Source organism: Felis catus, chromosome B1 (genome assembly GCF_018350175.1).
Source record: "Felis catus isolate Fca126 chromosome B1, F.catus_Fca126_mat1.0, whole genome shotgun sequence".
Classification (NCBI taxonomy): Eukaryota; Metazoa; Chordata; class Mammalia; order Carnivora; family Felidae; genus Felis; species Felis catus.
This window is the reverse complement of record NC_058371.1, coordinates 200199772-200225531: the sequence shown is the minus strand read 5'-3', so window position 1 is coordinate 200225531 and position 25760 is coordinate 200199772. Positions and strand designations below refer to the sequence as shown.

The following is a 25760-nucleotide window of genomic DNA, read 5'->3' as shown; positions in this document are numbered from 1 at the left end:
TCTTGGCCAACACCCCGCCCTGCTGCCTCTGGCCACCCCGTGTCTGTCGGAAGCCCTCTGGGCCGCCCCAGCACACGGGTCCACTGTTGTGTATGAAAACCAAAATGTATGAAAAACAAAATGTATGAAAAACAAAATCTGCCCCCAACCCGGAAAACGTCTCTACAGAGGTGAATAAGAAGGAAGGCATGTTTAGTATTGAATAAGCGTCAAACCAGTGACGTGCATTGTGGGCACTTCCGCTCAGAGGTTTGCAGAGACAGAAAGGAATCTCGCCCCTTTATGAGCCAAGCAGACACAGTCCATTGCACACGTGCCCTCAAGATAAACACTACTCAGGTCTCAAATCAGAGGACCGGACAGCACCGTCTTTAACACACAAGTCCCCCTAAATCCACCTGGCCGTGGGGGTGACCCTCTGTGTTCCCTAATTTGCTTTATTCAAAGGAGAAGGAAACGTTTCTCATCTTTACAGCAGGCTGGTTTTGCAGTGTAGAGCCAGGCACCCACTGCAGTTAGGCCCCTCGCCTCCCACAGGATCTGGGAGACAGGGTTCTATTATCCTCGGATGTTTACATTCCCAAGCGATGGTCCCAGGGTCTTCAGAAAGACAACCCTAGGTCAGAAAGCTGCCAAAAAGCTTATTTAGCTTTCAAAAAGATTTACACGTATTTCAAAGAGCCGAACAAAGCATATGCAAGTTTTCCTTAACGTTTATTTCTTTTTGTGAGAGCCCAAGACAGAGGGGCAGAGAGAGGGGGAGACACGGAATCCGAAGCGGGTTCCAGGCTCCGAGCCGTCAGCACAGAGCCCGACGTGGGGCTCGAACTCACGAACTGTGAGATCATGACCTGAGCTGAAGTCGGACGCTTAACTGACCCACCCGGGTGCCCCTACAAGTTTTGTAAAGTAAATGCTCCCGTAAATAAGGGCAGGGGGGAGTCCCTTCCATTATTTCAACAGGGGCAGTTAAGCCTGGTATCTTTTTTTAATGTTATTTTTTGAAAAGGGGAGAGGAGGGGCAGAGAGAGAGGGAGACAGGGGATGCAAAGCAGGCTCCCAGCTGTCAGCACAGAGCCCGACGCGGGGCTCGAACTCACGAACCCTGAGACCATGACCTGAACCGAAGTCAGATGCTTAACAGACAGAGCCACCCGGGCGCCCCAAGCCTGGCATTTCTAGCTTGCACTTGCCCTTGCACTGCTCTGCATCAGGCTGAGCACACTGGCTGCTCTTCCTCCCAGAGGCCCCAGAGTGCTCCCTCCTCAGGGTAAATCGGACCAGGCCCTCCCTGCCTCTAAACACCCCTGGGACACCCCGCTGCCCACAGAGAGATGCCTGGGTCTTTGTCCTGGAGCTCGAGGCCTGCACTGATACGGCCCGGCTCACCTTCTGTCCTCTGCCCTCAGTTCCCCTCCAAGTGCCCACGGGGCTGGCCACTCCCTTCGCCCGTCCTGCCGATGCCGCGGGGCTTTGACCCCAAGGCTGCCTCCGCCTGCTGGAAGCCTGTGCTCGGGTCCGCCAGCTGGGGTCCTCCGTTCCTGAGTCCACTGACCTGAGTCCTGAGTGGGCTCCCTCCCACAGGACATGCTTCTTCCCGTCGGGGCCTTGGTGCACTCCTTACCTCTCCCGTTTTGGATTTGGACCCGGTCTTGAATCCTGACTCCAGCACCTCCCATATGTGAGGCCTGGATGAGCTCCTCTACCTTCCGGAGCCTCTGTCTCATCATCCACAAAACGGGCACGATGATGCCCACCTCCTAGGGTTACCGGGATGGTTGGGCCGGCTAGGGTGACGTGACCCAGAGCGTGGGCGATACCCGGAGCGGCACTAGCCCCCCCCATCCCCTCTGCCTGGCGAGCTCTAGGTCCCTGATTAACGTTTGCTGTCCTCAGAGAGGAGGCATAGAACTTCATTCACCAGTGAGAATTTATATTTCTGACGGTCCTGCCCGGAAATCTCGTTTGCTCTCTCTGTGCGCAGCATTAAGCGTTCAATTCCAGGTGACTTTTCCGCAACTTTGTCTTGCTTTGGGTGAGTTCTGGCATGCCGGCTTGTAAAACGAAGAGGCGTTCATTCATATTGTATGATGTGTGTGCCAGTGAAACCCAAGGCCTCAGAAATACTCATAAATCATTCACCTGTTCTTGCCCTCCTCAAAGGGTGTTGTCCCGCACAATCTGAAGGCACCGCGGCCTCCTGGAAATGTCCAGAAAGTCAGAGTCGCAGATCCACTTCATGGCATGAGGTCTCGACCCGTGAACTATGCACGCGATGGAGCCCGCAGCCAGAGGGCGGACTGAGAAAAGCTTCAGCTACGTTGTCAGAGCCCCCGGCAGCGATGGGTTTGATGTGATGAACGTTGACGTGAAGATCGACACGTGCTGGGTGTTCCAGGACGTAGAGGACGGTGGCGAGGGGCCCGGCTGTCTTCCGGCAGCGGGAAGCCCAGACACGGACGCGGGCGTGCTCAGGAAGCAGCTGGAAGCCTCAGAGCAGAAGCTGCTGGCAGCTGTGGACAAGCACGTGATGTCGGAGTCCAGGCTCAGAAGCAGGTAAATTCGGCGTTTGCACCTCTTGCTTGTGTACTTAAGGAATCCGAGCCCCGTAACCGTGTTAGATCGGTGTGTCGAATCGTTTCTGTGGCCGGGGGCGCGGCCGGCCTATGCTACCAGCCTGCCTATTGCCTCTGCGACCTGCACTGGTCCCCGCTCCCTCCCGTCCTCTGCTCCGCGTCTCGGGCTGAGCCCGCAGTCTCCCGGGCTCCCAGCTCAGGCTTCCAAGTGGGTCCGGCCAACGGAGGCCACCGCGGGGAGCCACCCTCTCCGGGTGACATCTTGGGCCGGCGGTGCCTCAGCCATGCCCGGGGTTCCTCTGCGGTCCTCCCCTGCCTGTGGCCCAGCGTCCCTGCTTCCTCCTCATGTGTCCCTCGGGGGACGCAGGGGCCGGAGTGGCTCCTGCCGGTTGCTTATCTCTCCGTTGTCTGGCGCGTCTGGCCTTTTAGCTCTTCCGTCACCTTCGCAGCAGACTCCCTGCACTTGTCCCTCGCTGCTGACCTCCGGGGGTGGGCTCTGTTCCCCTGATGGAGCCAACGTGGTCTGGAGGTTGGGCATGCGAGCCCGGCTCCTTCTCAAGGCCCGTGCTCTTTCCTGACCAGTTTCTGACACCGAGGCCCGCAGAGTGAGGCAGGGTCTTGCGTGCGTATCAGGGGAGACACCTGGAAACGCAGGACAGCAGTGGCTGGGCTCCACTCTGACGGGTTCACCGAGATCCCAGCGGCCAAGTATCTTGAATTTGTCTGGGACGTCACCATTTTCTTGTCTTTTCCTTCCTTTTAATAAAGGCGAGTTGTTCAATGTGTATTTACACGTGATTTCCTTTTTGTTTCCTCTCTGTAAAGCGTTTTACGTGGAGAAACTCACGTCTCAGAAAGATTGGCTTGGTACTCTATGTGATTGTCCACTCATTCATTCATTCATTCATTCGCTCACCCATGATTCTACCGCCTGCACTCGCCCACCCAAGAGTCATGTGCTAAGTTATAGTAGTTTGCTCAGGCTGCTCTGAGAAAGTACCACAGACTGGGGTGCTTAACGGAGTCTGGGAGTCCAAGTTCAAGGTAGAGGCAGGTCTGGTTCCTTCTGAGGACTCTCCCTGTGTCCTCACATGGTCATTCCTCTCGTGTCTGTGTCCTAATCCCCTAGTCTTATGAGGACACCAGTCAGACTGGATCAGGGCCCAGCCATACGACCTCATTTTAACTCAGTTACCTCTGTAAAGATGCTGTCTCCAAATACGGTCACTGTCTGAGGTCCTCAAATTCAACATACGAATTTGAGGGGGGCGCAGATCAGCCCATAATATAAGCCCTGGGGGTTGAGACCCAGGGAAGGTAGGGCCCCGGCCCTGGAGAGAGTGTAACCCACACACGGTGTGGATTCAGATCTTTCTCCAGAAACACGGGCAGTGAAAGCCAGAAAGTCACTGAGCCTGTGGAAAACGGTGGGAAAACGTCTGCCAAAGGAGATCCCTCCATGCAAGGGAGAGACAAGGAGCCCTGGGGGCACCATGAGCGATGCAGAGGAGGGGGGCCTCTGCGGCTGGGGCCTGGGGTGAGGCCATCCTGGAGGAGGCATCCTGGACCTGCCTGTGTGTAATGCAGGACACGTCCTCTGTTCTCCGAAGGCGGGCCGCACCATCCTGCAGGTGCGGGGGACCAGAGGCTGGGGAGGGCGAACCACCTTATCCAGGGTCACTGAGAGCTGCAGCCCGGGGTCGAACGCACCGTGGGTTTCATCCTGCTAGGGTACGGTTAAGGTTGGTCTTTGGACTTCACTTGGAGGACAGAGCTAAAATTAAACAGCATTTATTATAAAAATAATGAAGCGTTGTTAGAAATTTGAGGAAGAGCCCCTCCCATCTTTATTGCCACATCAGTGTTGCCTGTTCATTTCCAACCAAACTGCAACAGAAGTAACAGAAGCTAGCCACTGAGTGCTTACTTACTCTGTTCCAGGCACTGTTAAATCGCCTCTATTTAATCCTTACTACGATACCCAAAATGAGGTGATAATGTTATCCTCCATTTATAGATGGGGAAAGCAAGGCGTGGGGTAGTTAAGTGACTTCTCCACAGTCACTCCCATCCAGCCACGTGGTGGTGGGGGGTGGGACTGGGACTTGAACCCCAGTGGCCCCGCCCAGGGTGGTAATAGCAGCGGGGGGGGGGGGGGCGCAATTTCTCGTGGTGCCCCTGGTTTCATAGCAAGCAGTCTGCAGCTCTGCGTAGTGATATTTGCGTAACTGGTCACCAGGGGAAAATGGCACCTCATTGTCTATTTCGTATTCGTTGGCGTGTTTGTTTCCAAGGGCTGCTGAAACAAATTTCTACAAACCTGGTGGCTTAAGGCAACACACAGGGATGGTCTGACAGTTCTGGAGGCTGAAGCCCTACAGCGACAACCCCCGGGGCCAACGTCAAGGCGTGGGGAGAGCCATGGGGGAATCTGCTCCCTCCTCGTTTCCAGCATCCACAGCTGCATTCCTTGGCCCCCGGCACCTCCCCCCACCCACAGAGTCAGCAGATTAGCGGCTAGCTTCAGGGGTCACCTGGGAATCTCCCTCTGCTTCCCTACTATAAGGACAGACACCTGTGACGGCAGGAAGGGCCCACCCAGATGGTGTCCAGGCCTTTCACGTCATCACAGCTACAGTCTCTTGCCTTTCAAGCCATGTTCATGGGTGCCGGGGATTAGAGCCGGATATATTGCGGGGCCAATATTCAGCCTGCCATGGTGAGATTAGTCATTTTCTGCTTCAAGTATGGGGACAATTACCAGAGTTAAATATTGTCTCATTTTTAGTGTTCTGGGTCGATCTCAAAAAATGGAAAGAGAGGCTTTTCTGATCCCTTTCAGATATCACATTTAAAACACATTTTTAAATGTTTTATTTATTTTTGAGAGAGAGAGAGAGGGAGAGGGAGGGAGGGAGGGGCAGAAAGATAGAGGGAGACACAGAATCGGAAGCAGGCTCCAGGCTCCGAGCTCCGAGCTCTCAGCACAAAGCCGGACACGGGGCTCAAACTCACAAACCGCGAGATCGTGACCTGAGCCGAAGTTGGAGGCTTAACCGACTGAGCCACCCGGGCGCCCCCATATCACTACATTTTATAAGCAATCGAGTGCTCGGCCTGACTCTGACTGATTAACCTAGGGCCATTCCTGGGGTTCGGTTTGGAAGGAACCTGATTACAATCCATACAAGGGGCGCACCCTCTTCTGTCGCTTACAAGAGCCTTCCCCAGGGCCTCAGGGCAGGAGAGAGGGCTCTTGTCCTTATTAGGAATAATAATGCATCATTTCATTTCTTCACAATAACCCTTCTGAGCCAGGCACAAGTGCCTCTGTCTTACAGATGCAGAGACTGTGGGTCACGGTGGGGAACAATCCCAGGTGAGGCCCCGTGGCTGGTCAGAGGCCGGGTCAGGGAGCAAAGCTGGGTCCTCCCCCAGGGGCACAGAGTCTGTCCTAGCAGAGCAGGCCGCCCTGTGTGGCGTGGGCCGAGGAGTGAAGGTGTTCACAGGTGTGGGCTGTGAACGCACTTCTCACGTGTTGCCTGGATTTCTGTCATAGAGGGGAGAGTGGCACATTAAGGGGACTTGGAAGCCAGGCACGAACAGGAGATGGGCAGTCTTTGTGGTTCCTGGGGTCCCAGCGGGACCAGCCTGTCCCCTTGGGTTTCTCTCCATTCTGTGCACCTCCTCCGGACGGAGCTGCGGTCGGGGCTCACATCCGGCCTGCGATACAAGTTCCACATTTCCCCAGGATGATAAGAAAAGGCTTCCTATGGCTGAGCCGTCCCTAATTATTAGGCCGTTTCCACCTTCTCTCTGTTGTAAGTAACACAGGATGAATGATTTCAATTGCAGAAACTTTTTCTGAATTTCATTCATTTCCTCGGAAGAGATTTGAAAGGTTATAGCTCACGCGGGGGTCAACAGAGCGCAGGGTTAAAAAAGCATGAGTTCAGGAGTCAGACAGACTGGGCTCTAGGATGCTGTGTGACCTCGGGCAAGTTGCCCGGCCTCTCTGATCCTCCCTTTTCTTGAGGGTGAAGTAGGGGTAAGGGAACCTACCTGCAGGCTGCTAACGTAGGATGGGTTGACACGACACAAAGCTCTTAGGCCACATGGCACAGCCCTTCTTTGTTGGTGTCGACTGAACTTGGGATTACGAGCTCAGGGATGAGAACGCGTTGAAGACTCTCGACGCATGGTGCCGTATTGTTCGACAGATATCTTGGAAGCGTTCCAGATCATCTTAAATATGTGTGAATGTTTCGCACAGTGTGATATTGTCAGAATATCAAACTCGCCCAATGACCAAAAAAAAAAAATAACCCCATAATACCCCCACAAAGGTTGGCCCCAGGGTCTGTGAAACTCTCCGGCCACACTTGCACCCTGAGTAAGCATCTTCCCGCTTCAATGCCGCAGAATCCAGGAGCTAGAGCTGTCGGAGAGACAGCTCCTCCAGAGTGTGGACCAGCTGAACGCCCGCGTGCTGCAGGAAAGGAGCGACGCTGCCCGGGCCCAGGAGAAGCTCCAAGCCCTGCGGGACGAGCTTGCCAGCCAGGTACCCTCTCCTCCCCCTTGTTCCCGCTACTGGTTTCTCCATCCAGCAGGGTGACCCCATGTGCTTGGATTGCAACGGTGCAGGCGGGAGCTGCAGGGCCTGGGGCAGGGTCACGTGGTCTCTCTGGGCCTCAGCGGGCCCCATCTGCAAAGCGGGATCGCCGTCCTGCCCTGCCAGCCTCACAGAGGTCCTGGCTGGGATCTGCGGGGGGGCAGGGGCCTGGCGAAAGCACTGGGTGACGTGCAGGGGCCGCGCACGCACCGGGAGCTTTGGCCTCAAGTTCGTTTCTGTGGCCCTTGTAACTGACTTCGGGGAAGCCAGCTCTGGCCTGGGGACAAGCGGGTGATGACTGATGCAGGGTCCCCGGCCTCAGGAGCTGGCACGCAGGTGGGGACGCAGATAGGAAACAGGTAACGCCCCAACCGGGCGCCAGGTGCCGGAGGAGGGTGCAGGCACGGTGTGGGTGCATGGGGTGGGGGGCGGGAGGAAGCTACAGGAAGCCATCTGACCTGGCCCTTGTGGGAAGGGCACGTGGAGCGTGGGGAACAGCCTGTGCGCAGGCACAGAAGTGCAGAGTACATACCGGGGCCGGAGCAAAGGGCGTGGGCACGGGAGAGGGCGCTGGTGAGACAGGAGGGTTCCAGAAGGGCCAGGGTGTGAACCAAGTATTGACTGCAGTGAGGAGCAGGCTTCAGGAAACTTTAGCAGGAGAGGCTCAGGACGGGGTTTGGGGGGAAATTATTCTAGATGCGAGGGAGACAGAGATGATGGAGGCAGAGAGACAGGTTGGTGCGTGGGACAAACAGTCGGTGGTTAAGGGGGTGGGCTCCAGAGGCAGGCAGCTGGTGCCAAGCCCTGGCTCTGCCACTCACTGGCTGCGATTTCTGGGCCTCAGTTTCCTCATCTGTGAAATGGGAATGATTATAGGACCAACCCTCTTGGACTGTCGTGTGGGTTAAGAGAGTCGGCACGCGTTAAACACTGACAACAGTCACAGTAAATAACAGGGGCTCCTTTCATGAATATCAGTTAGCCTTTCTTGAAATATTCCGGGGGCGATGATGAAGGCTGGAGGGCAGGGCACGTGAGGAAATACTGCAGAGGCAGAAATGAAGGCCTTCCAGGACAGCCACAGGGGCCCTCAAAGAGGCTGTTTCCGCTGATTGCCGCTTACGGCCCAGCAGCGTGGTGGGAAACCAGTTCCCAAAACGGGATCGGCTAGAAAATAAGAAAGGGCGCGACGTGTGTAAGGAGGACGGCTGTTTGGTGAGACTTCTGTTTCAGTGGCACACGTGTGCGTGGAAAGGGGCAAGCTGTAGAAGCGTGGGGAGCCGTCACAAAAGCGTGCGAAGCCCCGATGTCGGCCTTCACGGAGACAGACGTGGAGCACGAAAAGATAAGGGGCTCAACTGAGCTGAAATTCGCCTTCGAAATGCCAGGGAGACATACGAGGGGCAGTTTTTGCTTTGCCCTCTGCGTTGAACTTGGGTGCAGAAAGTACAGTGGATTGCCCGTCTCAGCTCCTAGCACGCCGTCACTCACGTGAAAGGTAGTGCGCTGTGTGGGTTCCCAGCAGGAAGGATGCCACCTGTCCGTGGAAAATACTTCAATAAATATGCTTGGGGCCGTGCCCGATATACATGTAGGTTTTCCAAGACGAGTCAGCCACAGCCCTGCAGTCACGAGTGGTTCCCAGTGTGACGGGAGACAGAGGACGAGGGTGACAAGCAGGGACAGTGCTGTCAGGGGGCTCGGAGGCACCGCGGGACCAGCAGTTGTGTGGGACGCACGCCTTTTCTACACGCATCTCCTTATTACCGTCTCCTGTAACCCGTATGCTCCTGGGGAGACCGGTCAGGAGCCCCACTTCCAGATGAGGGGCACAAAGTCAGAGTGGTGCAGGTGCTCTGCTCAGGGACCCTCCGAGATCGCCTGCCCCAGCTACCACCCAGCCCAGCCCCCCTAACCCCGAACGTCTCCCCAGAGATGCCCACACTTCGGAGCAAGTTTTGTAGGGGTGCGTGCACGAGTTCTCTCTGCTCTTTATGCCCAATATGGGCCAGACGGCAGTTTTGTCCTGTTGCATCAATGTTCCCAGGAAGCATTTGCGTGCAAAACCATCTCATTTCTGTAGTGACCTGTGGTCCTTCTGAAAGCCCATAAAGGCAGACCCATCTAGGGGATAACACACCGTCGATTACGGGATAGCTGGGGACAGTTTTCCTCCTGGGGAATCGGACTCCAGGTTTATCTGCCCCACGTCCCCCAAACCAAGCTGTCGAACAAAGCGTGCCAAGCGGTCCCCAGGTTTCGTCTTCCGCACACACTCAGTTCTGTCTTCCACCAGATCTCCCTGCCGACAGCAGGCACGAGTGGCTGAGAGAGAGCTTCACATACAAGTAGTTCGACCCCTTGTGATCGATTCATTCTGGAAACTGGGCCAGGACTCCCGGGTGACTCCCGTGACCCAGTGGTTGGGTCACCCCAGTCCAGCTCACAGCTCAAGGGCCCGGAGGGAGGCTAGGTCTAAGAACAGAGAGAGCTGGGTTCTCCAGACCTTTCAGATACACGGAGGTTGGAATCCTGGCTGTGGAGACTGATGATGAAACAAGCCACTTATGAGCATCCCAAGCGGGGAGTAACTGTACCTAGTTCTTGGGGGGTATTCCCAATACGGCTGCTGTGGTTTGTCTCAGCAGCCAGAAGCCAGGGCTGGCTGACCTCTGCAGGGCCAGGCGTGAACCCTTGAGGGGTATGGAAATGGAAAGATGTGGGAGGTCCTGGGTACAAGTGGGGAAACCCAGGCGGGTCCACGAGGCAGCTCTTTATAAAGTGGTGCCGAGGTATTCGGTACTGGAACCACCAGTGCGCGCCTCCCTGTGCACACCAGCTGATGCCCACCCGGCCCAGTGCACAGTTTCCTTCCAAGCACCACCGGGGCGCTCACGGTGTGCGGGGCTGACTTCCTGACGCCCTCACTCCACCGCCAACTTGTAGGTTCTGGAGAAGGAGCGCGCGGCCAGGCGGCAGCGGTGGCGGCTGCGGCGGCTGCGGGAGCGGCTGCGGCGCAAGGACGAGGCGCTGGGGCGGCAGGCGGCGGCCCTGGAGCGCTGCCGAGGGACACAGCGGCGCCAGCTGGCCCTGGTGCGCGAGCAGGAGCGCGGCCTGCGGGAGCAGGTGCGGCGGCTGGAGCGGGACGTGCGGCGCCTCTGTCACGCGGCCGGCCTCCTGCTGGCGGAGCTGGACGCCCCGACCGCGCGCGGCCCCCGCGCCCTCGGCCCGGCCGGCCCCGGTGGGGAGGCCGAGGAGCTGCGCGCCCTGCAGGCGCGGGCCGAGCGCGGCGAGCGAGAGCGGGACGAAGCGGCGCGCCGGTTGCGGGAGCAGCGCGCCACGGAACGCCGGCTCCGCGGGCAGCTGGAGGATCTTCGCTGCTGCATCTACGAGCTCAAGCTGTCGGAGATCGGCCTGCAGGGCCAGGTGGAGGACCTCGCCCAGCAAAACCGCAGCCTGCGAGAGGAGCTGGGGGCCCAAGCCGTCGGGGAGAGCGCGCGCAGCCCTGCCTCTTCCGGTCAGTGCAGCCCGGTAAGTGGCCGCAACCCAAGGCACCAGTGAGTTTTCTGATTTCTCTTTCTCCTACAGCCCCTGGCAAGTCACCAGCGCCTCCGTCCCCCAGTTTTCCTCTTCATCCACTCATCCAGCCTCACCAGCCCCATCCATCCATCCATCCATCCATCCATCCACTCACCCATCCACCCACCCACCCATCCACCCACTCATCCACCCATCCATCCATCCATCCATCCATCCATGCATTTATCCACCCACCCACCCATCCACCCACCCATCCATCCATCCACCCATCCTTCCATCCATCCATCCACCCATCCACCCATCAATTCATCCATCCATCCATCCACTCATCCATCCATCCATCCACCCACCCACCCACCCATCCATCCATCCACTCACCCACCCATCCACCCATCCATCCACCCACCCATCCACCCATCCATCCATCCATCCATCCATCCATCCATGCATTTATCCACCCACCCACCCACCCATCCATCCATCCACCCATCCTTCCATCCATCCACCCATCCATCCATCCACCCATCCTTCCATCCATCCATCCATCCATCCATCCATCCATCCATCCACTCATCCATCCATCCATGCATTTATCCACCCACCCATCCACCCACCCACCCACCCATCCACCCACCCATCCATCCATCCACCCACCCTTCCATCCATCCACCCATCCATCCATCCATCCACTCATCCACCCACCCACCCATCCATCCACTCACCCACCCATCCACCCATCCATCCATCCATCCATCCATCCATCCATCCACGCATTCATCCACCCACCCACCCATCCACCCACCCATCCATCCATCCACCCATCCTTCCATCCATCCATCCATCCACCCATCCACCCATCAATTCATCCATCCATCCATCCACTCATCCATCCATCCATCCATCCACCCACCCACCCACCCATCCATCCATCCACTCACCCACCCATCCATCCATCCATCCATCCATCCATCCATCCATGCATTTATCCACCCACCCACCCACCCATCCATCCATCCACCCATCCTTCCATCCATCCACCCATCCATCCATCCATCCACTCATCCACCCACCCACCCATCCATCCACTCACCCACCCATCCACCCATCCATCCATCCATCCATCCATCCATCCATCCACGCATTCATCCACCCACCCACCCATCTACCCATCCACCCCCCCATCCACCCACCCACCCATCCACCCCCCATCCACCCACCCATCCATCCACCCATCCATCCATCCATCCATCCACCCACCCATCCATCCATCCTTCATTCTATCAGTCATCTGACCCACCCATCTGCATAGCCAGTCACGCGCCTTCACCCACCCGTTCTTCAGCACAGCCACCTCACTGCCCATCTGTCCACCTTCTCGTCCACCCATCCACCAGTTCACCCATGTGCCTGCACATCCATCCATCTGCTTGTCTACCCATGCTCCATCATCTCATTCACCCCACCATCTGGCTGTCCGCCTCTCCATCCAGCCACTCTACTGGGAGCCAGCTACCCCTCATCCCTCATCATCTGTTCCCTCCTGTCCGTCCATCTGTCCAGCTGTTACAAGACCCGGCTGTGTGCCAGGCCTCGTGCCACATGAGTCCCTTGGGTGTGCGTGTTATGTAACTGCCACATGCCCGTAAAGTCTTCCTTCCGAAGATGATGACCCCCTCTCCCTCCTCCCACACAACTCCAAAGGAGGGGACGGCTCCCTGGTGGCGAGTGCCGTCCATGTTTCTTCACTTCTCCTTCCTTAGACTGTGAGCTCCTTGAGGGCAGGGCCCAGGTCCGGGGGCTCTTTGGAGCCTCGGGCGAGCATCATCACCCAGGGGGTCCCCAGGACTATGCACACAGGGTTGGGTCCCTTTCTGGTTCTCTTAATGACTAGCTGTGTGACCTTGGGCGAACTTCTTACGATCTGCAAACAAGAGCAGATTGGACATTGATTCTTTCATTTGACTGACAGTAGAGTAAAAGCTCACGTTTAACCTATTCCTGCCCTGTGTTCTGCACCCTCCTGGGGGTTTTTCAAAGGCATTATTTTCATTCAGCGCTCAAGAAGGCTGTGAGGTGGGTACTAATGATATCCCCACTCCACATAGGAGGATACTGAGGCTCAGAGAGGCAGTGCATCGATCTGTTGTCACACAGCTAGTGGGAAGCAGACCTGGAGCCCGATCCAGGTTTGATGGGAGTCCAGAGTGCTCTGTTCCTCCTGCACCAGCCTGCCTCCCTGGCAGGGAGAGTTAACTCAGCTCCTTACAAGAGCTCCGGATCCTGCCTCCCTCCAAATTACATCTAAGGAAAAATCAGTGAGCAACCTTACCGAAAGAAGATCACTCGTTAAACAAGCTAACACACACACACACACACACACACACAGAATCCACCTTTTCTTTGGATAAGATAAACCTCTTTCACATTAACTAGACCTTTAAATGTGCTACGTTTTCTCAGGGAATGAAGGGCAGCCCGCTTGGCGCATTTTGATAATGAGTTTCTCTGTGGTCATTTTTTACAAAAGAAAATAGCAACCCTCTGCCCCCGTTTTCTCTCTTCTGTGTGGTCTATTCATTCTTCCTCTGTTATATTCACCAGATAAAAGGAAAGAAGTGTACATTTTTATATTGGCACCTTATTGTAATTCTGGAAAATAAATCGTGTCTGGACGGAAATTGTCATTTATTGGAGCTGCCACAAACACAGTGGTTGAGACAGCAGTTCTGGAACTTGACCTCCAAAGTCAGGGCGGTGGCAGGATCCGTGGGCTTCTGAGGCCGTGAGCGACGGTCTGTTCGAGCCCCTCTCCTGGGCTGGGGGGTGCTGTCTTCCCTCTGTGCTTTGACGGCATGTCTCCCCTCTCTGTCTCTGTGCCCAAACGTCCCCCTTTTTAAGAACAGCAGTCACGCTAATGGACCTCATAGTAACTGGTTGCATCTGCAAAGACCTCCCTACCGCCATGTCCAAAATCAGGTCACATTCTGGGATACTCGAGATGAAGGCTGTAACTTGGGAATTTGGGGGACACAATTCAATCCATAACAAGTACCCCTCTGGACAAGCAGTCGTGAAGACCCGCGAGGTGGCAGGGACACGGGCTGCACGGCCAGCTTTGCCTGGGTGGACATTGGCAATGGCATCTTTATGCCGTGTGCGATTTTCCGTGCTCTTCAGCTGTCACTCGTCTAGTCCACCTGAGGAAGGAGGCACTATTTTGTCCTTATTTCACAGATGGGGAAGTGAGGGCACGGAGAGGCCATAACCTCATAGTAGGGTCACGGACATGCTAAGTAGTGGGGCAGGAGCTGTGCCCCCACAGGCTCCTTGGACTTTTGAGTGCCATGCTCTGCCCTCCAGCACTTACTGGTCGGTGGCATAGTAGTCAGTACTAATGGGTGTCCCGTTGGTGCCTCCGCCTGGCTTGGGCCCTAGCTCAGGACAGGGGCTGGGAAAGTTCCTATGACAATTCCCTGCCTGCACAGGATGACAAGACCTCGTAGGTGGAGAGGGTGGGGCTGAGGAAGGGCCGTGACGGTCAGTCTGTGGGTCGCTGCTGGGGACCCTGGCATTTAAAATAGGGGCTGGGGATGCCTGGGTGGCTCAGTCGGTTGAACTGATTCTTGGTTTTGGTTCAGGTCACGATCTCATGGTTTGTGGGTTCCAGCCTTGTGTCAGGCTCTGTGCTGGCAGCTTGGAGCCTGCTTGGGATTCTGTTTCCCTCTCTCTCTGCCCCTCCCTGCTCTCTCTCTCTCTCTCTCTCTTTCAAAAGAAGTAAATAAATATTTTTCAAAAAAGAATATGGGCCGGACCCAGAGCCACAGGGTGTGACAGTCTGCCGGGGTCTGTCTTATTCTCAGAGGGCAGTGCCAGCCCCGACTTGGGGCACTTTGGGGTCAAAAATGGCCATCTGGAGAGGGTTTCTGGGGAGGCGTAAAATGCCAGCCAGGTACCAGCTTTCAGGGGAGTATAGCTGAGGTTTAAAATTTCAGTGCTAGAACCTACTGATAACAAAACTGCCCAGCCACACGTTGACCTTCAAGGTCTCAGTGGAGAATTGTATCAAGTTCAGCGGCCCGTGGCGGCACTCCTACAGGATTGTAGGCAGAGTTCTGAGAACATGGCATGCGTGTGTGGTTTCCAGAAGCTGACAGTATGTTTCCAAAGGGGTTGGAGCCCGGGGCGGGGGGGGGGGGGGACTAAGAGCTATAGGCAGGTGTTCAGCACCTTTGTCTGCATAGGCATGGTAACCCCCAAATAATCTCCTTTTATAAACCTCCTGGCTCCTGTCACTCTGGGATCAAGTTCAACCTCCTACCCATGGCCTTCAAGGTGCCCACACTCTAGGCTGGGCTCCTTCTCCAGGCTTATTGCCCACTAGCCCCCCACCCCCACCCTGTCCTGGCCACACTGAACTCCTGCAGGCCCCTGAATGCTCCAGGCTCTTGCAGCCTGCAGGCTTCCCTGTGTCTAGAAGCTTCTGCAGCCTGCAGGCTTCCCTGTGTCTAGAAGCTTCTGCAGCCTGCAGCCTTCCCTGTGTCTAGAAGCTTCTGCAGCCTGCAGCCTTCCCTGCTTCTGGAAGCTCCTACCACCTGCTCTCCTCGGCTGCTCTAAAAACCCTTGCTACCCTCTCTCCATTCAGTGGGAATACCACTTCCTCCAAGAAGACTTTCCTGACCTCCAGCTCATTCGCTCCTCAGTGCCCCTGTAGTGCCATGACCCACTTCTGGAGGCCCTAATTCTCACTGTGCAGGGCCTGGCTGGTGTTTGCTCCTCGTCTGAGTCAGCCCTGAACCCCGGGCCCTGACCATGGCCGGGAGGTGCTTGGCAAGCTAGCGGTTCAATGGGCAAGCGACCACGAAAAGAGATTTGCTCCGCTGCCCATGGAAAATGGAAAATCCCGGCCGGAGGGACAGCCTCACAACGGCAGTGCACTGGGAACCCCGGGTGTCGTCCAGCTCTGGGGAAGCACATGAGATAAAAAGTTACCCGTCATAGGGGAGCCACCCCCTCAACAGCCCAGTGGTTACCTGTGATGTGCCCTGGGCGTCCTGGGTCATGGTGAAGTGAACCGTCACGGGAAGGTGCTTTATTTGCTTCGTATTTACAAGCGCTTTTCCGAGCAGGATCTCATCAGCGCTGGGAGGTAGCCGGGCAGGAATCCCCCTGTCCTTGTACCCAGCCTCACAGTCCAGAGAAGGCACGCCACTGGCCTGGGATCACACACCATCCAGTTTCCGGAACAAATTTTGCCTTGGGGCCCAGGTCCCTGAAGGGACGGGGCACTGCAATGACAAACCATGGCCGGGGAGGAGTTTGGGGAGAGCGTTTCTGCTCAGGGCACAGGTGAAAGGAAAGTTAAAAGGACTGTGGTTTGCAAGACAAGAAAGGGCACCGGGGCTGGAAGGGTGACCCTGCTCTTTGAAATTTTATAGGGGAGACAGACACAGGGGCAGGTAGGGGAGACCTGGGCCATAGACTGCTACAGCAGGGGACAGCCCAGGGGCTGTGGTCTGGCCTAGAGGGAGGGCTTGTGCAGGGAGATGAAAAGTTACACACTTAAAAATGTCATGCCAGAGCAGAGATCAAGCTCCTGGTGACCCCAGCATCAAGAATGTGGGAAGCTCCCAGAACGTCTCTGCCCCGGCAGTGTGGGTAGAGCGCCCCCTTGTGGCGTTTACAGGAATCGTTTCATTGCGCAGCAAGTTCAAGTTCCAGGCAACCCCGTCCCTGCTCTGGCTCTCGTGCAAAAGTCTGTACTGCATACTTGGGACTCCAGTAGTCAGCAAGGGCTTTAAAGCATGGGCCGGCGGGGTCAAAAAATAAAACACAGCAGAGCCACGGACATGCAAGTAACACAAAAGGAAAGACGAATGTCTGGTGGTCTTCCACAGAAAGATCAAGTCCATTAGTTACAGAATAAATACACATACACAAAAGCTCAAGGTCCCATTTTATTCTGAATATTGGTCAAATATTAAAAGTGCCCCAGTGCGGTTTATAGTTGGTGAAAATCGGAAACAACCTAAACGTACCATTAGAAGGCCCTGACTTGGTAAGTTAAGGCATCCCTTCTGTCAGAGGTTATGAGGCAGCCGTAAAACACCACGTTATAGGAGAACTTGTGGGGAGATGATCCTTCTGTGTCATCAAATGAGAAATGCATGAGGCAAAAATGGGCATTTTGTAGAAACAGACTTTTGGAAGAATTTAAGTGTCTCTGCTTAGAAGAAAGCCCAGGTGGATATATTCTGACACACTGATCGTGTTTGTGTCCGGATAGCTCTGTATTCCTCATTTTCCTCTTTTTTGCTTATCTTTCCCCATAATTGCATGTGAAAGCTGAAGCCATGTGAAACTGGGGGCCGCTGCCCCCCCCCCCCCGAGCACCAAAAGGCAGGAAGGGTTGACAAGACTGAGCGGGGGTGGGGAGGCAGGGAAGGGCAGAGAAAGCCTGGACCCAGTTCAAGACCCGAGCTCTGGTTCTGTTCTCCCTCCGTGTGTGCTGTGTGACCTTGGGCCGGCCACTGTCCCTCTCTGAGTAGTGGTTTGGTCACTTGTGAAATGAAGGGCGTGTAGCACCTTCTTCTAGGATGTCCCCCTCCCCCACCCAGTCGCCTCCCGGAGGCAGGGGGGTCTGTGTGTTTTATCCACGGCGGTGTCCCCAGCTCCAGAACAGGGTCTGTCACTTAGCTGAGGCCCGGCAAGTATTTGTTGAACCGAATTGAAGTCACCTTGGGTATCGGAACGAAATCCAAACAGAAGCAAACAGAGCTGCGGTGCTGGCCTTCGACGCTGCCCTCCCGGCTCTCCCTCCTCCCTTGTTCCCTCCTCCTTGCCATCGCTCTCTTGCTCGCCTCCACGTGGAGCCTGTGTCTCCCTTTGTCCATCCTGCTCCCTCCTCTTCTTCTCACGACCTCCTCTCTCCTCCGTTTCCTCTTCTCCCCCTCTTTCTGGTGGTGATTTTGATGAAATCAAAACCCCACACGCGGAACACGAGGCCGGCGCCCAGGCCCCCCTGGCTTTGGGGGCTTTGGGCCGAGGCCCAGCTCTGTGGCAAAGCCCCCGGGGGATTCTAAGGTGCAGCCAGGGTTGAGGTGCCTGGTCTGTGAGGACGCTGGACGTGACATCACACAGACAGCCGGGAGGTCCCAAACCCAGAGAGTGAGCGGAAGATGCTTGAGGGAGGGAAGGGACTTGATTCGGGGGAGGGCCAGGGAAGCCCTCGTTGAAGATCTGGCCTTTACGCGGAGCCCAGAGAAGAGCAGGTTAGCCGGGCAGAGGGGTGGGAAGAGAGGCAGGCAGCAGACACCAGGAGCGCAGGGCTCTGAGGCAGGGTTGGCGGGAGAAGGGTCCCTTTAAGGAGCAGAGTGAGGGTGGGGGCAGTGGGGCCGGGCAGCGGTTTCCTCTTTCTGCGCAGCGGGAAGCGTGGGACATCGGAGACAGGAGAGCAACCGTTTCCATCTCACCGGGATGGCTCCGCTGCTGAGCGGGGTGTGCAGGGAGGGGCAGAGAGAGAGGTGCGGGCAACCCCCATCCTTCCTAGGAAGACGTGTAGCCAGGCAGAAGGAACAGCATATGCGGATGTGCAGAGGCAGGCAAGAAGCCGGCTGGGGAGGGGCGGGGAGGCCACCGTGAGCAGAAACCAGGGTGAGGAGTATCAGCCCCCCTGCCCCCACCCCGACAGTGCGTTATGGCAGCCTTGAACTGATCCCAGCCTGGGGAGGGGGAGCCACGGGAGGCCTTGTAGGTGCGAGAGTGCAAGCTAGGGGGTCCCTGGCACTGTGAGTGGGATGTGGGGGGACAGGAGGCCTGGCTAGGTGTCGATGCAGGGCTCTGCTGAGAGCAGGTGAGCAGCCGGGGGACAGGGGACAGGGGGACGATGTTACCTGTTCTCCTCTGTTACCCCTGCACCTAGAATAGCACCTGACACACAGTCGGAGCCTAATAAGTGTTTGCTGAATAAGTGCTGCATACCTGTCTTTCTGCAAGTTCTGCCCATCCATCTATCAAACATTTATTAAGCACCTAATGTGTGCCAGGCCAAGGTGAGGGTGCCAACCACATGAGGCCAAGTGGAAGGCTTGAAGGACTCAAGGTCTAGTGGGGAAGCAGGGGCAGAAGCAAACAGCGCCCATTAGAACCTGGTTCCAAGTAGTGGGGGCCGTGGGAAGCCGGAGGGCGCCCGTCTCCAGCCCCTCATGGATGGTGGATCGGCGCTGGGCTGTGTCTGCACGATGCCCTGGAGGGCGGGTGCCGGCTCAGGGAAGCTCTGTCCGCACAGCTGGCTTGCCGTTTGGGAGAGGCCAAGGGGAGGGGTGTCCCCCAGAGACCCGTGGCTGCAGCATTTGGGACTTGTTGACGGTTGAGGGACAGGACTGCCTGGGGCCCCCGGGCAGGCACCTGCCTCTGCTGGGGGGACACACAGGACCTTCGGGAAGGAGAGGGGACTGGGAGCCTGTGGTGCCACTCTAGGGAGCCCGGGGGCATCTTGGCCGGACAGACACTCCTCGGAGAACCGAGTGCCACACCTCATTGTCTGCTGAACTGAGTCTTGCCAATAGGAGGGGGTTGGCCTTTGGATCAAGGGCACTGGGGCCGGGGTCAGGCCTCGTGCCCTCTGCTCTCAGCTGGGGACCCGGCTCCCTCCCGAGTCGTTGGAGGAAGCATCCTCCCAGCTCCCTCCTTGTGTCTTCCTCAAGGACGCCCTGAGCCAGCTTCAGGACGAGCCACTGGCCCTGCCCGGGGAGGGCGCCCTGGATGCCTGCCGAAGCCGAGGCTTGCAGACCACCCTCTGCTCCCACGGCGCCCCTGGCCCGAGAAGCTCAGCAGGTGTGTGGGTGCTGTGGGTGCGTCGGGTGCCTGCGTGGACCTCCGCTGACGGGCTAGCTCGCCTAGGACATGCTAGTGTGCCGGGGCGGGGGGGGTGACTGCCCCATTCTGCAGAGGGGAAGCTAAGGCTCAGAGAGGTAGTGTCGCTTGCTTGATGCCACACAGCTGGAGAAGGTGGGATCAGGGTGTGCGATGTCCAGACAAGGTCCTTGACGTGGGCTCACCTAGACATTGAGGCTCACTCCCTCCGCCCTCAGAAGGGTGCCGGCCTGGTGACACCTGTCCTAGCACGAGGCAGCCGGTGTCTCGGGAGGGGATGTCTTTGCAGAAGACCATGTAACGACTATTCTGTCCCCCACCCCCACCCCCTTGACAGCTCAGGGGTGAGACAGGTGTGAGGTCTGGGAGCTGCTAGGGCTCAGAGCCCCTTGTCCCTAACTTGTCCCTCAGGGGAACCCATGTGTCTGGTCACAGTCTTGGGCCCGGCTTCCAGAGCCTCTGTTGCAAAAGCCGCTGCACTTGGGGAGCCCCAAAGCCACGATGTCCAACTAGCTGTCTGTGGTTTACGGACAGGCTTCCGAGGCCAAATGCAGTTTGCAGACGAGAGGGTTACTTACACCCAGCGGTGCCGGTGATGGGCCCCCTGACGCTCCCCCTCCCCCGCTCTATCCTATTTCTGGGGAGCAGAGCTGGCAACTCAAACAGGTCCCATCTGTCCGTGGAAGAAGAAGGAGGGGGGCCGTCTGGTGGTGAAGTCTAGCGTCAGCCCCTTTGTCTGCATGCCAGCTGTGTGGGGCTGGGGGTGGGGCGGGGGATCAGCACCCCGTGCGACCACGAGGGGGCGGGGTTGAGGCAGGTCTCACGGCAGGTATTCGTCACCTGCGTGAGCTTTGTGGTCAGCACAGGTGGCTTCCAGATCCAACCTGCTGCTCATCGGCGACAGTCATTCCCCATCCGCGAGCCTCGGTTTCCTCGCCTGGCAGGTGGCGGCCATTGGCTGTCTCTGGGGCTCGGAGGACGTGAGTCCGTGAGAAGAGCCGGGCCCTCCCAAGTGCAGGGGGCTCAGTCACTGGCAACAGTTGTGAGAAAACCCCTAGGAGGGTCTCTTTAACTCTTGGGGTCCTCTTGCCTCCCAGGCCAGCCCTCCGAGGCGTGCTGCTCCCGGGATCGTGTCGGGGCCGGGCGAGGCCCCTGTGTTGTGGTGGCAGGCCTGGAGGCCACAGATGAGACCCTGGAAGACGTCCCAGGATCTGACCGTGGACGGGTGAGGTCAGAGGCTTTCTGCCAGCCCAGGGCTCCAGCCCTACTGCGCGTGGGTGGCGGGAGAGGGGCTCAAGAAGGGCTTGGAAGAACGTTCTGGAACTAACTGAGAGGGAGATTCGAGGGGATGCACTGTAACAGTCTGAGACTTGGGTGGGGAGTGGGCAGGTCCCCAGCCCGGGGCCGCGGATCAGTCAGGCCGCACGGAGCCAAGTTGCCCCTCCCAGGCCCCCCTCCCTCCTAGCAGCCCCTCCCCAGCCCAGCCTGTGAGCTGGCCCAGGCTCCTCCCTGGATACATGCACCGAATTAGCATGTCTTGCGGGCCGGCACTGGTCTAGGCCCAGGGCCCCTGCCCTTCCCTGTCCCCTAGATCTCCCACAACTACGGAAATGTCCGGTGCTCTTGGAATGTGGCCGGTGGCCAGTGGCCTGTGGCTACCGTATTGGACACGCAGGGCTGAGGGGCGTTAGACGATGCCCACGTAGATGTGCAGCGGGATGTGGGGAGGGGGGCACAGTAAAAGAGAACATTAACCGTGTGGGGAAACGGTCAGGGGCTTCTTGAGGAAGTAACGTCTGAGCAGAGATATGCATTGATTGAGAGTAAGCCAGGAGGGGATCTGGGGAGGGATATTCTGGGCAGAGGGAAGAGCAGGTGCAAAGGCCCTGGGGTGGCACCAGGCTTGGTGTGCTAGGGAGGCCCGTGTGGCTGGGTGAGGAAGCACCAAGAGCATCAGGAGATGAGGTCTGAGAGGTGTGGGGGACTAAAGAGAGGCAGGGGCCGCTTCACACCTTCCCTTCTCTTCTCTTCTCTTCCCATCCCTAGCGGACTCCGGCTGAGCCCAGCTTGGATGCGCAGGCTTTTCTCCTCATCTGTGGCTGCCCCCCCGGCCAGTACAGGGATGGCTCACTCCTCCCCGTGGAGCTGGCCGGGATTTCGGAGCAGAGGCTAGCAGCTGCCCAGGTCCTGGTGCAGACGTCCACACTCCCTCCCTGGGGGCCGGCCGGGGACCCCCCTTCCCTGCCGCCGCTGCTCCTGCTCCAGGAGTCTTCTCCACAAGAATCCCAGATGCGACGGACGCTGGACGCCAGGTTCCCACCTGCTCCCGGAGCCGGAGGACCCACCTGCCGGAATCCCCACTGGAGAAGGGGCCAGAATGCCTCCCTCTGCCACGAGCCCCCCCAGATCTCAAGTCACAAATTCAAGTCACCCAGAGATGTGAAAGGCGCTTGGAAGGAGGGAGGAGGGCCCCCAGAGTGGAGAACCGAGGAGCGGGGGGCGAGGAGGAGTCGGGGCAGGAAGGAGGCAGACCTTGGTGACGAGAGCAAGCTAAGCCAGGAAAGCCGAGACAACCCGAGCCCGGGGGACGGCGTCAGAGCCCCAGAGGGCGAGCCGGTCGAGAACGGGGCCTCAGAAACCCAGGCCTCTGTCTCCTGCCCTTGGCCCAGGCCAAAGCTCCCATGGCCTCTTTTGCAGGAGGAGGCCTCCGTGTCAACTGAGGGTCCCGCACCCCTGAGTCGGAGGCGGAGGGAGGGAGGGCTTTCGTCACCGGAGGAGGAAGAGGCCCCCCCAGCCAGGGCCCAGGGCTCCCAGAGGCCAAGTCCAGGAGGCACTCAGCTTCTTACAGGGCAGGGCGAGGAGGAAACGCTCGTGTGGTCTGCAAATGCTCTGAATCTGCAAGAGGAAAGCCCTGGGGACCAAAGGCACGGAGAGAAGGAGGAGAAAGCACCGCCTCTAGAAGGGTCTCGTCTGGGCCACAGGGATGTCCCAGGGGAGCCTGGCCCCGAGGAACGTGAGCACCAGGAAACGCTCTCCCCGGTGGCGGAGGGAGGTCTGACACTGTCTCCCCGACCGGCCTTTCCACCCAGGGGAACTGAACCTACCAGTGATCCGTGGGCTCTGAGCCAACAACCTGACAGGTCTGAGCTCAGAAGAGACGAATTTGGGAAGGAGGCAGAAGCTTCTTCCCAGCAACTCTCCATCCTGCGGCGTGGGGGCGGGGGGCGATGGTGGCCCACCTCCACTCCGGCTGGAGGAAGCAAGAACTTGACTCGGAAACAGCACAGCCCCCCGGAGAATGCTCACTCCCAGCAGGCTTTGGCAAACCAGGGCTCGGATGTTTGTTTGGCCAGAGAGGTCAGACCCGGGGGGACCGGCGAAGAGGTCGGACCAGGCGGGATGGAGGTCCTGGGGACCAGCACCGCTCTCCCGGGGATGGTGCCTGATTCAGATGACGTGGGTCCGGGTCCAGAGTGGCCCTCCGAGCTGGGTGGGAACCAGCCCTCCCAGCCACTGAGAGCCCTTGAAGAAGAGAGGAGAAGGTTTCAGCGGCTCATCTCTGGGCTGAAACGAGAGAGAAGCCAAGTTTTACGTGACAACGCCGAGCTGCGGGGCGACCGAGAGAGATGCCGTCGAAAAGTGTGCGCCCTCGAGGAAGAGAGGGAGAGAAATGTGACCAAGATGGCGGCCCTCGAACAGGACAACAGCATGCTGGTCGGAGACATCGCGCTCTTGAAGAGGGAGCTGGCCCAATACCGGCAGGTCGTTTCTGACCTGGAAGATTGCAACGGGAAAAGTTACGGCAAAATCTCCGAGCTCGAAGAGGAGAAGGAGCAGCTGAAAGGGCGCCTGGCCCAGCTGCAGAGAGCCACGGCCGAGAGCGCCAGAAAATCCAAGGGTGTGATGGAGCACGTCACAATGGAAAACCGGGAGCTCAAGGCGCTGATCTCGGAGCTCGGGGTCAGTTACAAAGAGCTGATGAAGGGCGTGGTGCTGGGGATAGAAGACACGGTCCAGGCCTTCAGGGGGGAGAACGCCCATCTTCTGAGCAGGATCCGCGTCCTGGAGACGGAAGTCGCGTTGGGGGCCAGCACAGCTGGGGGCCGCTTGGTGAGAGCGGAGGAGGGTCCGCAGGGGGAAAGCAAGATGGCGGGGGGCAGGGAGGGTGCTGTGGAAAGGGGGGTGCAGGTGACTCAGCTGTCAGGGCAACTGACCGCAGAAGCCCACGGGCCGCCCTTGGAGGAGAAACCGGGTCTGGCTGGCAGGTGGATGGGGCCTTTCTTACGCACGGAGAATTCCAGAAATGATGGCAATTCAGCCGCTTCGTCGCTGGTGGGGGGAAGTGCCGAGGTATCCAGTGCCCCGCGAGGAAACATCGACGGACCAGGAGCGAGAGAAGCACGTTTGGAAAAGGAGGAGAAAAGACCATGGTGTTCTGCAGACCCAGGGCAAGCTCTGAAGGCAAGCAACGGCCCCCAGGTAGGTTGATCTCGAATCGGTGCCTTCTCATCATCTTGCTAACTTTTTAGAGTGCGGAGCGTCCCCTTTCCTCAGGTGAGCGTCCAGCAGCCCTCGGAGGAGGGACGATCATCATCCCCATTTAGCAGATGCGAGAACGCGGGCGCAGGGAACTTTAAATAACTTGGGTCGTCAGGTCACAGGAAGGGTGGACTCTCACCCGGACAGCCCCTTTTCCTATGCACAACCTGAGACACAAGCCTGCCCCTCTACTCAGGCTGTTTAGACGGGTGTTGGGTGGGATGGCGGCGGAGGAGGCCGTGTTCAACTTTAACATCAGAGCTCATGTTTTCAGCAGCGCCTGGGTGGCTCAGTCGGTTAAGCGTCCAGCTTTAGCTCAGGTCATGATCTCACAGATCATGGGTTCACGCTCTGCGTCGGGCTCTGTGCTGACAGCTCAGAGCCTGGAGCCTGCTTCGGATTCTGTGCCTCCCTTTCTTTACCCCTCCCCCCTCACACTCTGTCTCTCTCTCAAAAAATAAGTAAACATTAAAAAAAAATTCTTTTGTTTTTTAAGAGAAGAGCTCATATTTTCAGATCCAGGAGATTTTCAAGCAGTCCGGGTCCTAATTCTGCACACTGAGTCTCTCTCTCTCTCTCTTTTAAAGATATAATTGACATATAACATTGTATAAGCTCAAGGTACACAACGTGTTGACTTGAAACATTTATATGTTTCAATACGATCACCACCATAGGTTGGCTAACACCTCCATCAGGCTCTGCATTGGGTCTTGAAAGGGACAATGGAAAGAACAGAGGCTTTAGGACTCACTCTGAGGTCAAACCCAGCTCTGTACTTAGCCACATCTGTGATTTGGCCAAGACATGGGCTTCCCCGAGTCACTGTCCACACGTGTGGACGGTAATCGATGTTCAGGAACCGCAGGAAGAAATGCTCATCACTCTCACGGTGGTCTTGCGTATCTGTTAAGACATCTAGCGTTGAGCCCTTTGACCCATATTCTCTCTCTCTCTCTCTCTCTGCAGCAATTTTGTCATTCGTTGCAAAGGATTCTCTTTGGGTTTTGCTGATTTTCTTCATTGTATGTCTGTATTTTATTTCACCGGATTCTGTTTACAGAATCGCTCCCTTTCTTCCCCTTTGTTTTGACTTAGTTGGCTGCTCTTTTTCTTGCGTCTTGTGTTGAAAGCTTAGATCGTTGATTTTCAGCAGGTTCTTCTTTTGTGATCTGTGCACTTAAGTCTTTGCAATGCTCGCTGAGCACTGTTTCAGCTACGTTCCCCACATTTTGATGTGTTGTGCTTTATGTCTATTTGGTTCAAAGTAGTTTCTAATTCCTGTTTGCAGCGTCTCTCTTGGCCCATGGGTTATTCAGAAACGTGTTGCTGAGTTCCCAAACAACACCTGCTGACTTTTTTGGTTATGTTTTCGTTACTGATTTGTAGTTTTATTTCACTGTGGTCAGAAAACATACACTATATTGTTTTAGTTGTTTTAAAGTTTGAGATTTGTTCTAGCGACCAGGTTATAGTCTATTTTGGTAGGTATCCTGGAGGTCCTTGTAAGGAGTGACTATTCCAGAGTTCTTGAGGATTGTGATCAGTCCAAGGTGGTTAATTGTGCTAATCAGATATTCTGTGTCTTCACCAACATTTTGTCCATGTGTTTTGTTATTTAC

The 25760-nt window shown here is 57.0% G+C and overlaps 1 protein-coding gene across 1 annotated transcript in view; it reads left to right on the top strand.

Annotated features, from left to right (window-relative positions):
• Positions 1–2266: 2266 nt before the first annotated feature.
• The window catches only part of CB1H4orf50 (chromosome B1 C4orf50 homolog), a 112161-nt gene continuing 88667 nt past the window's right edge, over positions 2267–25760 (top strand). The window contains exons 1-6 of the mRNA XM_023253326.2: positions 2267–2556; positions 6999–7137; positions 10135–10719; positions 19431–19560; positions 20697–20824; positions 21646–24078. Coding sequence (XP_023109094.2) covers positions 2267–2556; positions 6999–7137; positions 10135–10719; positions 19431–19560; positions 20697–20824; positions 21646–24078 — 3705 coding nt within the window. The remainder of the gene's footprint in view (positions 2557–6998; positions 7138–10134; positions 10720–19430; positions 19561–20696; positions 20825–21645; positions 24079–25760) is intronic.